The 13,534-nt window shown below is 33.4% G+C and overlaps 1 protein-coding gene across 1 annotated transcript in view; it reads left to right on the top strand.

Annotated features, from left to right (window-relative positions):
• TBCA (tubulin folding cofactor A) overlaps nt 1-13,080 on the top strand; it is a 92,392-nt gene extending 79,312 nt beyond the window's left edge. The window contains exons 3-4 of the mRNA XM_043975543.1: nt 9,827-9,913; nt 12,812-13,080. Coding sequence (XP_043831478.1) covers nt 9,827-9,913; nt 12,812-12,892 — 168 coding nt within the window. The 3' untranslated portion in view covers nt 12,893-13,080. The remainder of the gene's footprint in view (nt 1-9,826; nt 9,914-12,811) is intronic.
• The last annotated feature ends 454 nt before the right edge of the window (nt 13,081-13,534 follow it).

Here is a 13,534-nt window from a genome sequence, read left to right on the forward strand (position 1 = left end):
GAAATAGGATTAATGTTATTATGTGTATATATATATGTGTGTGTATATATCTATATATCTATATGTATATGTATAGAGATATAGATATAACCTATATCAGATTACCTGCTGTCTAGGGGAGGGGGGAGGGAGGGGAGGGAGGGAGAAAAATCTGAAATTGTAAAGCATGTATAAACAAAAGTTGAGAACTATCTTTACATGTAAAGGAAAAAATAAAATACCTCATACATTTAAAAATAAATAAATAAATAAATAAATAAAATATGTAAAAAAAAAAAAGATGTAGAGGATAAATCCCCAGCATACTGGATATACCCTCCCTAGAGAATCTATGAGAAGATGTAGAAAAGACTCACACAAGATGGGGTGGTATGTGTGGATGGGTAGTGATCTGAATTGATAGAAGGTACAACCATATTTTATAAGATCACAGAGGCAGCCACCAGGTGACACAGTGGATAAGGTGCTGGGCCTCAAGTCAGGAAGGTCTGAGTTCAAATCTTAGATATTTACTAGCTGTGTGACCCCGGGCAAGTTACTTAACCTCTGTCTGTCTCAGTTTTCTCTAATGGGGTCATAATAGCTCCTATTTCAGAATGTTGTAAGAATCAAATGAGATAACATTTGTAAAGCACAGTACCTGACACATAGTAGGTATTTGTTTATTCCTTTCCTTTCCACTTCCCCTCTCTTTCTTCATCAAACTTTTGTATATAGTAAATATACTATATAGTCTTACCTTGTCACAAATTGTTAGCAACAGAATTATATTGTTACTAAGTAGAAATTACAGTTACTTACCTATTTGGCTTAATAGAACTTGTAGAAAAAAAATGTCTCTTTCTGTACAAATTTTACAGGTTAATAATATATGGGTTTGTTGACTTCAGTAGTATTTAATAGTACTTTGCCACTGCTGAAGATTGAGGGAACTGCAAAATATGTAAACTACTCCATATTCATGGTTAACTTGATAAAATAATCATACTGCTTTATCTGATTTACACAAAAGAAAAGACATCTGGCAAAATGTTTAAAATAGCCTTGTTAACTTTCTTCCTAAAATTGAGCATCTATTCATACGACTTTAGAAGAGAAGAGTTAAGTTTCAGAAGCAACATGAAACTACCTGGACAACATCATTATCACTCAGTGAAGCTTAATTTAAAAAATTAAATATCCAGATAAGTCTACATCAGAACAGATGATGTTGGGTCTGTCCAGAATCTTGTTTAGGTAACAGTTGTTTTGGACTACCTAACCCCTTTACTGATTAGAAAAATAGCACTTTATCCCCAAAACTCCTATTTTCCTACTTTTAGACACACTCAGTGTTGTGCTTCATTTGATCAGTCCAGTCTAGTTCATTCATTTTGTTTATTAAGATCTCCATTTTCATAATTATTGTCTTTTTAGTTATAAGGATCTAGAAGACTAATACTATACTTAATTCCCTTTCTATAGTGACTAACAATAATAATAGTAATAAATATTGTTTTACATTTATAGGATTATAGATTTTATTTCTAGGATCATAGATGTATTTATTAACTGTGTTTACATATTAGGAATCATGCTTAGAGTAGTTAAGTGACTTTGTTTTGATCACACATAAATATTAGAGTTGAGATTTAAACCCAGATCTAGCATAATTCCAAGCACTTAATACTTTTGGTTAGTGGATCATAGACTTACAAGCTTCCTTAGAAGGTTCTTAGAAAGAACTAAGATTCCTTAGAAGGAATCTTACTTAGATGTAATTTAATCTAATTCTTTCATTTAAAGTAAAGATGATGAGGAGTGTTAAAGTGACTTACTCAAATTACATAGCTAATAAGGTACATTTAGTATTCCGACTCCAAATCTAGCGTATTTTCTATTATACCATACTAATGATAGAGCTAAAAAAATAGTGATGTTTTACCATCAAAGTAGCATGGAAAATACTATTTTTAAATTTTGCATTTTTAATAAAAGTTAGTATCTAGTCAATTTTCAATTAAATTGGAAAATAACATTTTAAAAATTAATATTTAGTTACTTGTTTTTTTTAAAAAAACACTTTGAAAGGAAAAATTATAAGATCGAATCTATAAACTTTTTAAGACTCCACATACAATTAACAGTAAAATTGAAAGGAATTTAAGATTTCCTCCTGCTTGATATGTTGTAATCCATGGGGATTTTCCTTAAGCACATGTAATCTCTATTTAGCAGCATCAGTTTTAACTATATTGGCTTACATGGAAACCAATAAAATTTTTAATCATCTGCTAGGTTTTAATCTTATTTCACATGGATACTTTACCTAATGAATTGAAAAGGTAATCTCCATGAGAGAACATCTCCATAGGCATCAGAAAAAAAGTCTTTGTGATTTGGTCTAGACAGCGATTCTCTGTTTCACAAAAATGGTCCCTTTGGTCTAGGATTCTCCCAAATGCAAGGCACATACATAGAGCATTTTAAAAGATATTTTCTAGAATAGATTTGTTTCAACACTAAACCCCACCAGAAGAGAATATACTTTAAAAATATATACACTGTTTACTGAGGTTAAAAATAAACTTATTATTTGGAAATTTAATTTCTTTGATCATATTTTTGTTATGGTAAGTGGGACCAGGTTGTTAGATAAATAAGAATTTTTTGTTGTTGTTCTAACAAAGTGGTCTATAACCCACTACCAGTGGTATAGAGTACTGTTTTTGGAAATCAAGATTAAACCAGTTTTACCTTTGAAAGTAGTATATGGGGGGCAGCTAGGTGGCGCAGTAGATAAAGCACCGGCCCTGGATTCAGGAGTACCTGAGTTCAAATCCGGCCTCAGACACTTAACACTTACTAGCTGTGTGACCCTGGGCAAGCCACTTAACCCCAACTGCCTCAAAAAATAAATAAATTTTTTTTTAAAAAAAAGGTAGTATATGCCCTGCTAGTTTGTTGGGATACTAAACCTACACTGATTTTCGTTCTTTTTTTTTTTTTTTTTTTTGAGGAATAGGTACAAAAAGATATCACAGATTTTCTGGTCTCTTTTTAGACATTTTTTATTGATTTTTTTTTTTAATAGCCCTCTTCACTCTCCTCTCCTTATGATCCATCCCTTTTAACCTAATTTTGGTATACAGTGTAAAATGTTAGTCTGTACCTAGTTTCTTGCCATACCATTTTCCAGTTTTCCCAATAATTTTTGTCAGATAATGAGTTTTTTTCCCAAAAGCTTTGATCTTTGTGTTTATCATATACTAGCTTGCTATAGTCATTTATTATAGTGCAATTCATACCTATTCTATTCCACTGATCCATCACACTATTTCTTAGCCAGTACCAGATTGTTTTGATAATTAGTGCTTTATAAAACATTTTGAGATGTGGTACTGCTAGACCACCTTCTTTTATTTTTTTTTCATTGATTCCCTTGATATCCTTGAGCTTTTGTTCTCGCAGATTAATTTTGTCATTATTTTTTCTATATCTATAAAAAATTGGGGGGGGGCGGGGCAGGGCAATGAAGGTTAAGTGACTTACCCAGGGTCACACAGCTAGTAAATGTCAGGGGTCTGAGGCTGGATTTGAACCCAGGTCCTCTGGTATCCAGGGCTGGTGCTTTATCCACTGTGCCACCCAGCTGCCCTATAAAATATTTTTAATAGTTTGATTGTAATGGTGCTAAATAAATAGATTAATTTTGGTAGGATTTTCTCTATCTGTTGCTGCTGGACTTTTTGGGTAATAATTTTAAATGCTGATGATTTCTATGGGTTTATTTTATATCCTGCAACTTTGCTAAAGATAATAATTTCAAGTAGTTTTTTAGTGGATTCCCTAGGATTTTTTAAGTATAATATCATCTGCAAGTTTTGTTTACTCATCAACTATCCTAATTCCTTTACTTTCTTTTTTCCCCTCTTATTGCTATAGCTAACATTTCTAGTACAATATTAAAATAATAGAAATGATAATGGGCATCCTTGCTTCCCTGATTATATTGGGAATGCTTCTATCTTATCCCCATTACAAATAATGCTTGCTGATGGTTTTAGATAAATAGTACTTATTTTAAGGTCAGCTACATTTATTCCTATGTTCTCTAGTGTTTTGGTTTGTTTTGGTTTTGGTTTTTTTGTTTGTTTTTTGCCGGGCAGTGAGGGTTAAAGTGACTTGCCCAGAGTCAGACAGCTAGTACATGTCAAGTGTCTGAGGCTAGATTTGAACTCAGGTCCTCCTGAATCCAGGGCCCATGTTTTATCCACTGCACCACCTAGCTTCCCCCCCCCCCCTTTTTTGCATCTAGTGTTTTTAATAGGAATGGGTGCTGTATTTTGTCAAAGACTTTTTCTGCATCTGTTGAGATAATCATATGATTTCTTTTGGGTTTGTTATTGATATGGCCAATTATGCTGATATTTTTCCTAATAGTAAACCAGCCCTGCATTCCCAGTGTAAATCCCACTTGGTCATAATGTATGATCCTTGTGATATATTGCTGTAATTTCTTTGCTAGTATTTTGTTTAAAATTTTTGCATCAAAATTCATGAGGGAAATTGGTCTATAATTTTCTTTCTCTGTTTTGGTTCTTCCTGCTTTGGCTGTCAGCACCATATTTATCTCATAAAAAGAATTTGGTTACACTCCTTCTATACCTATTTTCCCAAAGAGTTTATATATGGGATTAATCGTTCTTTAAATGTTTGGTAGAATTCATCTGTGAATCCATCTGATCCTGGGGATTTTTTCTTAGTAAGTTCATTGATGGCTTGTTCAATTTCTTTTTTCTTTCTTTCTTTTTTTTTTTTTTGGTGGGGCAATTGGGGTTAAGTGACTTGCTCAGGGTCACACAACTAGTAAGTATTAAGTGTCTGAGGCTGGATTTGAATTCAAGTCCTCCTGAATCCAGGGCCTGTGCTCTATCCACTGCGCTACCTAGCTGCCCCTCAATTTCTTTTTCTAAGAGTGGATTATTTAAGTATTTTATTTCTTCTTCTGTTAATCTAGGTGATTTATATTTTTGTAAGTATTCATCCATTCCATTCAGATTGTCAAATTCATTGGCATATAATTGGACAAAATACTCCTAACAGTTGTCTTAATTTCATTTTCATTGGTGGTGTTTACCTCTTTCCTTCTAGATACTAGTAATTTGGTTTTCTTCTTTCCTTTTTTAAATCAAATTAACCAATAGTTTATCTATTTTCCCCAAAAAGTCAGTTTTATTTATTAGTTCTTCTAGTTTTATGTATTAGTTCAATGGTTTTGTTTTCTTACTTTTAATTTTATTAATCTTGCCTTTGATTTTCAGGATTTCCAATTTGGTGCTTAATTGGGGATTTTTAATTTGTTCATTTTCTAGTTTTTTTAGTTACACGCCAATTCATCGTTCTGCTTTTTCTCTATTTTTTTGATGTAAACAATTAGAGATATAAATTTTCCCCTTAGTACCGCTTCAGCTGTATCCCATAAATTTTGATATGTTGTCTTATTGTAGTAATTTTCTTTAATGAAATTACCAATTGTTTCTATGATTTGTTCTTTGGCCCACTTATTTTTAGAATTAGATTATTTAATTTCCAATTAATTTTTAATCTGTTTCAATTGTCCATTATTGAATGTAATTTTTATTACATTATGATCTGAAAAGGATGTGTTTACTATTTCTGCTTTTCTGCTTTTGGTTCTGAGAGGGGGATAAAAAAGTAAAGTTGGAAGAACAAAATATGAAAGCTGAATTCTGTGTAATTATAATGACCAGTCTTGGTCCAGAAGACAGATTTGAAATGTACATTCCTGCCTTCACACCTACAGATGTGAAGACTATGGATATATATTGTATAGAATATCAGACTTATATAGATTAGTTTGGTGACTTGCTTTTTTATCCTCTCTTTTAACTTTGTTATAAAGGAAGACTCAATGAGTAAAAGACAGAGGAGAGATATATCTGGAAATAAGGGAGATATAAAAACAAAAAATAGTAATAAAAATTTAGATAATGTGAAATCTGTGAACTTTGTGGTTATTTGTACTTGGGTAAATGTGTATTTGTTATGATTTACATAGAAAGTTGGGCATCAATCCTTTGGTCACAAGAGGAACCCCCATTTGTTCCTTTGTCTCCGTGGGAGAATTGCAGCACATTTTCTAGAAACATAATGTGCCATAAGTGCAAGAAGATGTCGAAGTTGTGGTTCATGGAGCTGTTAGTTTTGCCCTTGGGAATGTGCTATAGCCATTCACTGACTATGGCACAGGGGTATAATCACATCTTCCCACAAATGATCTCTGGGTTAGTCAGCTTTCAGTTGTAGTGTTATCTTCTTCAATTTAGGCTGAAAGTATATGGCCTGAGATTTGGGGAGCTGGAGTAAAACTGGACATCTGGAAGTGCAAGTTATTTGAACCTTCTTGAATTAATAGCAGTTTTGCTTAATCCCAGATTATTAATCTCAGCATCATCCTGTACTCTTCACCATCCCCCAGTTGCTTAATCTTTTCATTTTTGCCTTCATAACATTTCTTAGCTCTTACCCCTTTTCTGCTGCCACCTTAGTTCATGCCCTCATCATTTCTAGATTATTGCAACAACCTTCTTATTGATCTCCCTGATTCATATCATTTACTACTACTACAATCCATCCTACACACTGTAGCCAAAAGTGATTTACCTTAAACACAGATCTGACTATGTGACTCCACTACCCAATCAACTCCTGTAACTCTCTGTTGCCTCTAGGGTAAAATGCAAACCCCTCGGTGTCTCTTAAAGTCATGTGCAGCCTGGATTAGATGAATAATAATAAAGACATTCCCTGCCCTCTGGGAGTTTATAATCTGTTGGGGTGTGGGGGAGACACCCCCAAAAGGAGGCAAGAAAGGATTGGGGAGGAAGCATCAGGAGGTACAGAGTTTTCCTTGGAACTGAAACCAGACTTAGCAAAGAAATATAAAGTAGAATGATCTTGAGAATCCAGGTTCTGCCCTCTATAATGGAAAATATTGGGAAGAGTTTGGTACTCTACCCTCCAGCCCTCTAATCAGAGGGGAAAGGAGCCTGAGGGAGTTGGTGACAATCAGGGCTTCAATGATTAGAAGTGTTGAGCTTGTCCTGGGAGGGGCATCTTGTGGGAAGCCAGGCAGTGCCACACATGTAGCCTTATTGGATATGATTCCCCTTTCTGCCTTCTTCAAATTAACCCAAATAGCCTTTCTTTGCCTCAAAGGCAACAACACAACTTCTGTCTCTTTGTGCTGGCTATTTCCCAGGCCTAAAATGCATCTCCTCACCTTTCTCACCTCATAAAGTCCTTCCATTCCTTTAAGGAACATCTCAAATACTATTTTCTGCATTTAGCCTTTCCTAATCTCTCCTCCCCTCCAAACTAACTTATATTTAATTACTTTGCATATATTTATATTTCTTAACTTGAAATTTATACTGTATATATTTGTATATTACTTGTCTCCATTAGAGTATAAGCTCCCTGTGAGTAGGGCTTGTTTCATTCTTTGTACTTATAGCCCCAGGGCAGGTAGGTGGCCTAGTGGATAGGGTACTGGCCTGAAATTGGGAGGACCTGAGTTCAAATCTCACCTTAGACATTAACTAGCTATGTGACCCTAGGCAAGTCACAACCCCAATTGCCTTAAACATCTAGGGCCATCTCCAGTAGTCCTGATATATATATATATCTATATATATCTATATATATATATATATATATATATATATATATATATATATATATATATATATATCTTGCCACTGGGCCCAGATGACTCTGGAAGAGAGAGTGATACTGGTTGCTTTGCACAGTCCTCCCTCACATAAGTCCAATTCACTGCAAGTCATGACATCACCCTGATGTCATGGCCCTCTTTGAAAACAAAGGACAAACAACACCTTATATCCTTCATGCCCAGATATCTATCTCAGTGACTGCCTGTGTATGTTAGTAACTTAATCTCTTGTTGATTTGATTGTTGATTGAATTCAGTGAAATCAGCTACTTGAGAACTCCTACTCCCTGACAAAGAGGTTTTGTTTTTAATTTTATTTCACCATTTTCCATGGCACTTCCATTTTCTTTGTTCCTTAGAATATATTCCAAAACAGTAATGTCGATTCTTAAAGCCTTATACTTTTTGTGCTGCCTTTTCTATCCATTTAGTTTAATTCTACAGTTTTCGTGTGCAGCTATTAATAACAAAGGAAATGTGGGATATTTGTTAATAAGATGCATATCCTACTAACTTAAAAAAATATTTCGACTACCTGAAGACATGCGATAGGTATTCAGTTTTTTATGATAATAAACTGAAGAATACTGCTTTTCTGACCCTTGTTATGATTAGTAATGGGGTAAAATTACAATCTTACGTTTGACAATCACATTTATTTATACTGTCCATTGCTACAGAAGAAAATGAGTTGTAAATACAGTAATCTGCAGGGGAAAAAGTAATAAAAGAAACTACTAAACAGGAAAAGATTTGGAATCTTTAAAAAATCTTCTGTTCTTAGCAAAAGGAGCTAGAACTATGAAAATATTTGTTAAAAAGTAAATGTATTTTGAAGTACAGTATAATTTAAATTTTTCCTTATTTGCCTTTCAGTTTTCTAAGAGGATAAGTGGCCATTTATTTCTTAATCAGTTCAAGCCACAAGAGAAATAGAAATTTAAACTTCTTAAAAGTTCACATTTCAGTCCATTTGAAAAAAAAAGATAATTACTTGTTTTAAAAGATTTTTAAGTTGCTTTTGCAACAGTGCCTAGGATTTAGCACAACAGGGCTTTGCTCATAGTAGGGCCACAATATTGGTTCCTCTTAATATAAATTAAGGAAAAAACAACTCCCACATAAAAGAATGTTGTGCCATTTTAAGAAAAGTACTGTCTTGTAATCATGTATCTGTCCTACTGATTGAGTTTCACACTCATAGATTTGATTATTTTTTCTTCTACTATGATTTGCTTCATTGTACTACACTTCGCACAACCAGCTTTGAACAATGGATTTTGATTCCAGAAAAAAATATGCCCCAGAATCAGTATTCCTGTGTTTAATTCTGTAGTGTTTTCAGTTGGAATGGCCAAGTGTTCAGGTTCAGAGGGGTGCCAGGTTGGTAATTTGACTCAAACTGCATGGTGAGAATAATCTCTTTCCTAAAATGAAGCACAAGGATAAGTAATAACTTTTTATGCATGATAAGCATCAAAAATATGAACCTGCTGGTCTTGGCTTTTCATTTTTCTTTACCTTTGTCTTTCAGGGAGAACCTCCTGCCGTGTGCACACGATGTGATCAATAACTCAATAACTTTTTTCATGCAGTAATTATCTCTATGTGGTATTATCTGAACACTGTTTTTCTTTATTACTCAAAAGATGCAGGAGATATTTATGTAACCAGCTGATCCCATTTTGGATGAAGGTGCTTTGTGACAGCAGGGGAAATAGTTTCTTTTAAATAGCCTTTTTAAACTAAAATGCTTTGGAAAGCTTTTAGTTGTTAATTTTCACTTAACATGGAAAAGGGCAAATACAGAAATGCTTCATTTATTTAACTCAATTTTAAAAATTTTATGGTAAGCTGTAAATAATGTCAATCAAGTTTTTCTTATGCCATTTTGACAAATGTAGGTATTTTAAGCAGTTTCTTGTTGAAGAGGAAGTAGAATATTGTTTGTTGACTTACTCAAATTTAAAAGCTCTAACAATTTTTAATTTCTCTAAAATGTCTACATATTTACTAAAGGTTATGAATATAATAAATGTATTCTGAGATACCTGAATTTTAAAAAGTATTTAACAATATTATTTGTAGACAGAAATTTTGCAAGAATCTCGAATGATGATTCCAGATTGCCAACGCAGATTGGAAGCTGCACGATCTGATCTTCTACAGTTGTTGGTATGTAAAACAGGGCATATTGTAGTTTATTATATTTTAGGCCTTTTTCAACCAAATACACTGAAGACTGAAATCTCAATATGTGTTACTGAAGATCAGTAACAATTTTCAATACAGTTGCATTATGGTGACATTATTACATTGTAAAAATTGTATTATAGCTCCTAATCTTAGTTATCAGCTGCAGTAATATTTCCAAACATGTTTGTCCCTTCGTTAGATATAAGTGAATTTGAATTGATAGCTAACTGTCAGAGGACGCAGCTGTGCTACACTTTCTATCCGTTTCTTTTATCAACTCTTTGGATTGTTTGGTTATATCCACTTCCTGCTTAAGTATTTTATTCTACACGTAAAGTATAAATATGGACTACTCATCTGAGGTACCCAAATGTCCAACATGAATATGGAACTTTTTTTGAAGAATCCAGATTTTTTCAGACCCGGATAGTAAGCAATATGAGATCTAAAGCTTAATAGGAATCCCTCTTGTCCCCTACTCAAAAGTTTTTGGATCTAGACTAAAAGCAATTTGAGCATGTGTGCAGGTGTTAATGCCTCCTGATTCAAGGGGAGAAACTGTTCCCCAAATTGTGAGACTTGACGAATTAGCTACAAGCAGTTTGTATTTCATTCTTTTCCAGTTTTCTCTACACAGGAAATTTCAAGCATTGCGAAAATATTCACAAGGGACAAAAAAATCTACACGATTCTTTCATTAATTAGTAAATTCCATGATGAATTCTAATCTCCCATCTGCTGACCCCATCTTTGTATTGGCTTTTCTTTTTAAAATCCAGATATATGATCAGTTCCATATAGGAAACTCTGGTGGGCAAACACCTTCTACCAAAGCAGATCAGCAGCTGTTTTGCATCTTAAAATCTTAAAGACTTACCTATTCCACAGAAAGATTAAGTGACTTGCCCTGGTTCACATAGCTGGTATGGCAAAACTGGAATTTGAATCCAAGTCTCCAAGTCCATCCATTATGCAACACTACTTCTATTTGTTTCTTTACCTAAAGTTAATTAGTAACTACATAGCTGTCATCCTGAAATATTATTTTCTTACATAAATTTTTTTAAGTGAGGCAGTTGGGGTTAAGTGACTTGCCCAGGGTCACACAGCTAGTAAGTGTTAAGTGTCTGAGGCTGGATTTGAACTCCTGACTCCAGGGCCAGTGCTCTATCCACTGCGCCACCTAGCTGCCCCACATAATTTTTTCAAAGCAGTCTTTAAAAATTTTATCTAAGACTTACCACTAATTTTTCATTTCATGAGAGGTTTAGGCAGATAAGTAGGGTAGGTAGGTAGATGATTGATAGATAGATAGATGGATGGATGGATGGATGGATGGATGGATAGATAGATAGATAGATAGATAGATAGATAGATAGATAGATAGATAGATAGATAGATAGATAGATAGATGGATGGATGGATGGATGGATGGATGGATGGATGGATGGATGGATAGACAGATAGATAGATGAATGAATGAATGAACGGAAACTGTAGACTTCATTTGCCTTGAATATATATTGTATTGAGCTTGGCTCTACATGTGGTAAAGTTTCCAAATTTTCCTGTATTATTAGACAAATAATTTTCTCCAGCTCTATATCATTTGTCGACATAAACCTTTCAAGAATCTTTAAAACTATTATAAAGGAGAAAGACCTGAATTATTGGTAGCCAGACAGAAGAGGTTATTTTGAAACAGAGGCATAAAAATGAAGCATAGCTACCATATTAAAATACTGTTTTAGATTACAGAGTATACTCATTAACCTCTTAATTCCTAGAAAATGTATTTGCTGTCATGAAGCAGTAACCCAAGAGAGTGATTCTTTAAAACTGCTTACAAATATTGTCTTGGGATATACATTGTACATGTCATCCAAAACATCAGTATCCTCAAAGAGGATAAAGACTTGGTGTAAAATAATAGAGAAGTTTAGGAAACAAAGCCAGTCCTAGTTAAGTAAATTACCTGCATTTTTTTAATACATGAAAACTTAGAGCAAATTTCTATTCACTTTGTTTCTCCTCCCCAGTAATTCACTATTACAATCTTCAACATATTTCTGATTGGCCATACATTCTTTCCTTTGTCTACATTTAAATTTAAAAAACAAACCACCACTTGGAATTTATACAGATGTAGAAGACTGGCATGATATTGTCACCTGGTATCATGCCATGTAATTGCTAAGCATTCTTTGAAGGTAAGTATCAGGAAAAAATGAATAAAAAAGTCCAAACAAGTAGGAAGATAACTTTCCCAACCAACACTGTAAGTAGAAGAGTGTATCCATTTCCAATACCAGTGTAGTAACTGGTTTATTTTGCTGCAGCATAAAGACATGAGCATTTTGTCATGAACATTAAACATTTGCACCAGGTCTGTAAATGTTCTTAAAGTTCTAAAAATGTGGTCAGATGATAAAAGTAATACTATTTCACCTAAAATAACAGAAATTAATTAAAGTAATAATTTACCTTTTATATCATATGAAATGCATTTTATATTCCAAATAATGGGATTTTAACGATGTTTTATGAAAGTTTATTTAAATAATTAATGCCTTATTTAATTTCTGACAATGTCATAATTATTTTAGTAAGGATATGGTATGCAAAAAAAAATCATTAGAATGATTCATACAATAATTCCAACTACAAAACATGTCATTTCTTCTCTATCTTGAAAGGGACATGACTGAATTGATCCATATTTAGAGATATTACATGATACCTCTTAGTCAAGTCCTTCTGATTTATAAGATCTTCATGGTTGTTAATGCTAGGATTGCATGTCAGATGGCCTATAGTTGGATTTAATGCTTGTTGAATTTAATTTAATTGAAAAAATCATTTTTTATTTCATTTTAGGAAAATGAAAAAGACTTGGAAGAATCTGAAGAATTTAAAGAAGCACGTTCAGTTCTGGATTCAGTGAAGTTAGAAGCTTAAAATGTTTCTCAATACTGAATGATTTTTTTTTTCATTAAACACTGGGGTCCATTCTACATTTTATTATGGTTGGCCACTGCTGTGTGTTCAAGTAGTGTGAGAATGTGATTCATTTTTCTTTATGTAGTTGCATCTCTTTGCCTCTTCTTAACTTAAAAAATGTACCAAATAAATGGGTTGGTCTGATACAGATGCTTGTTATTTTTTGTTTTACAGAAGAGTTTTATTTGACTAATAGTCTGTTGGGGGGGGTTTTGTAATCATAAAAGTATTTTATTATTTTCTAGTTACATGTAGAGATAGTTTTCAACATTTGTTTTTATATAACAAATTTTATAAATTTGTTTCAAATTTTTCTCCCTCCCTCCCCCCTCCCCAAGACAGCAAGCAATCCGATATAGGTTATATATTTACAAACACATTAAACATATTTCTGCATTAGTCATGCTGTGAAGGAAGAATCAGAGTAAAAAGGAAAACCTCAAAAAAGAAAAACAAAGTAGAAATAGTATGGTTTAATCTGCATCTAGATTCTACAGTTCTTTTTTTCTGGATTTGGAGAACATTTTTCTATCATGAGTCCTTTGGAATTATCTTGGACCATTGTATTGCTGAGAAGAGTCAAGTCTATCACAGTAGATC

This window comes from Dromiciops gliroides, chromosome 1 (genome assembly GCF_019393635.1).
Source record: "Dromiciops gliroides isolate mDroGli1 chromosome 1, mDroGli1.pri, whole genome shotgun sequence".
NCBI classification, from domain to species: domain Eukaryota; kingdom Metazoa; phylum Chordata; class Mammalia; order Microbiotheria; family Microbiotheriidae; genus Dromiciops; species Dromiciops gliroides.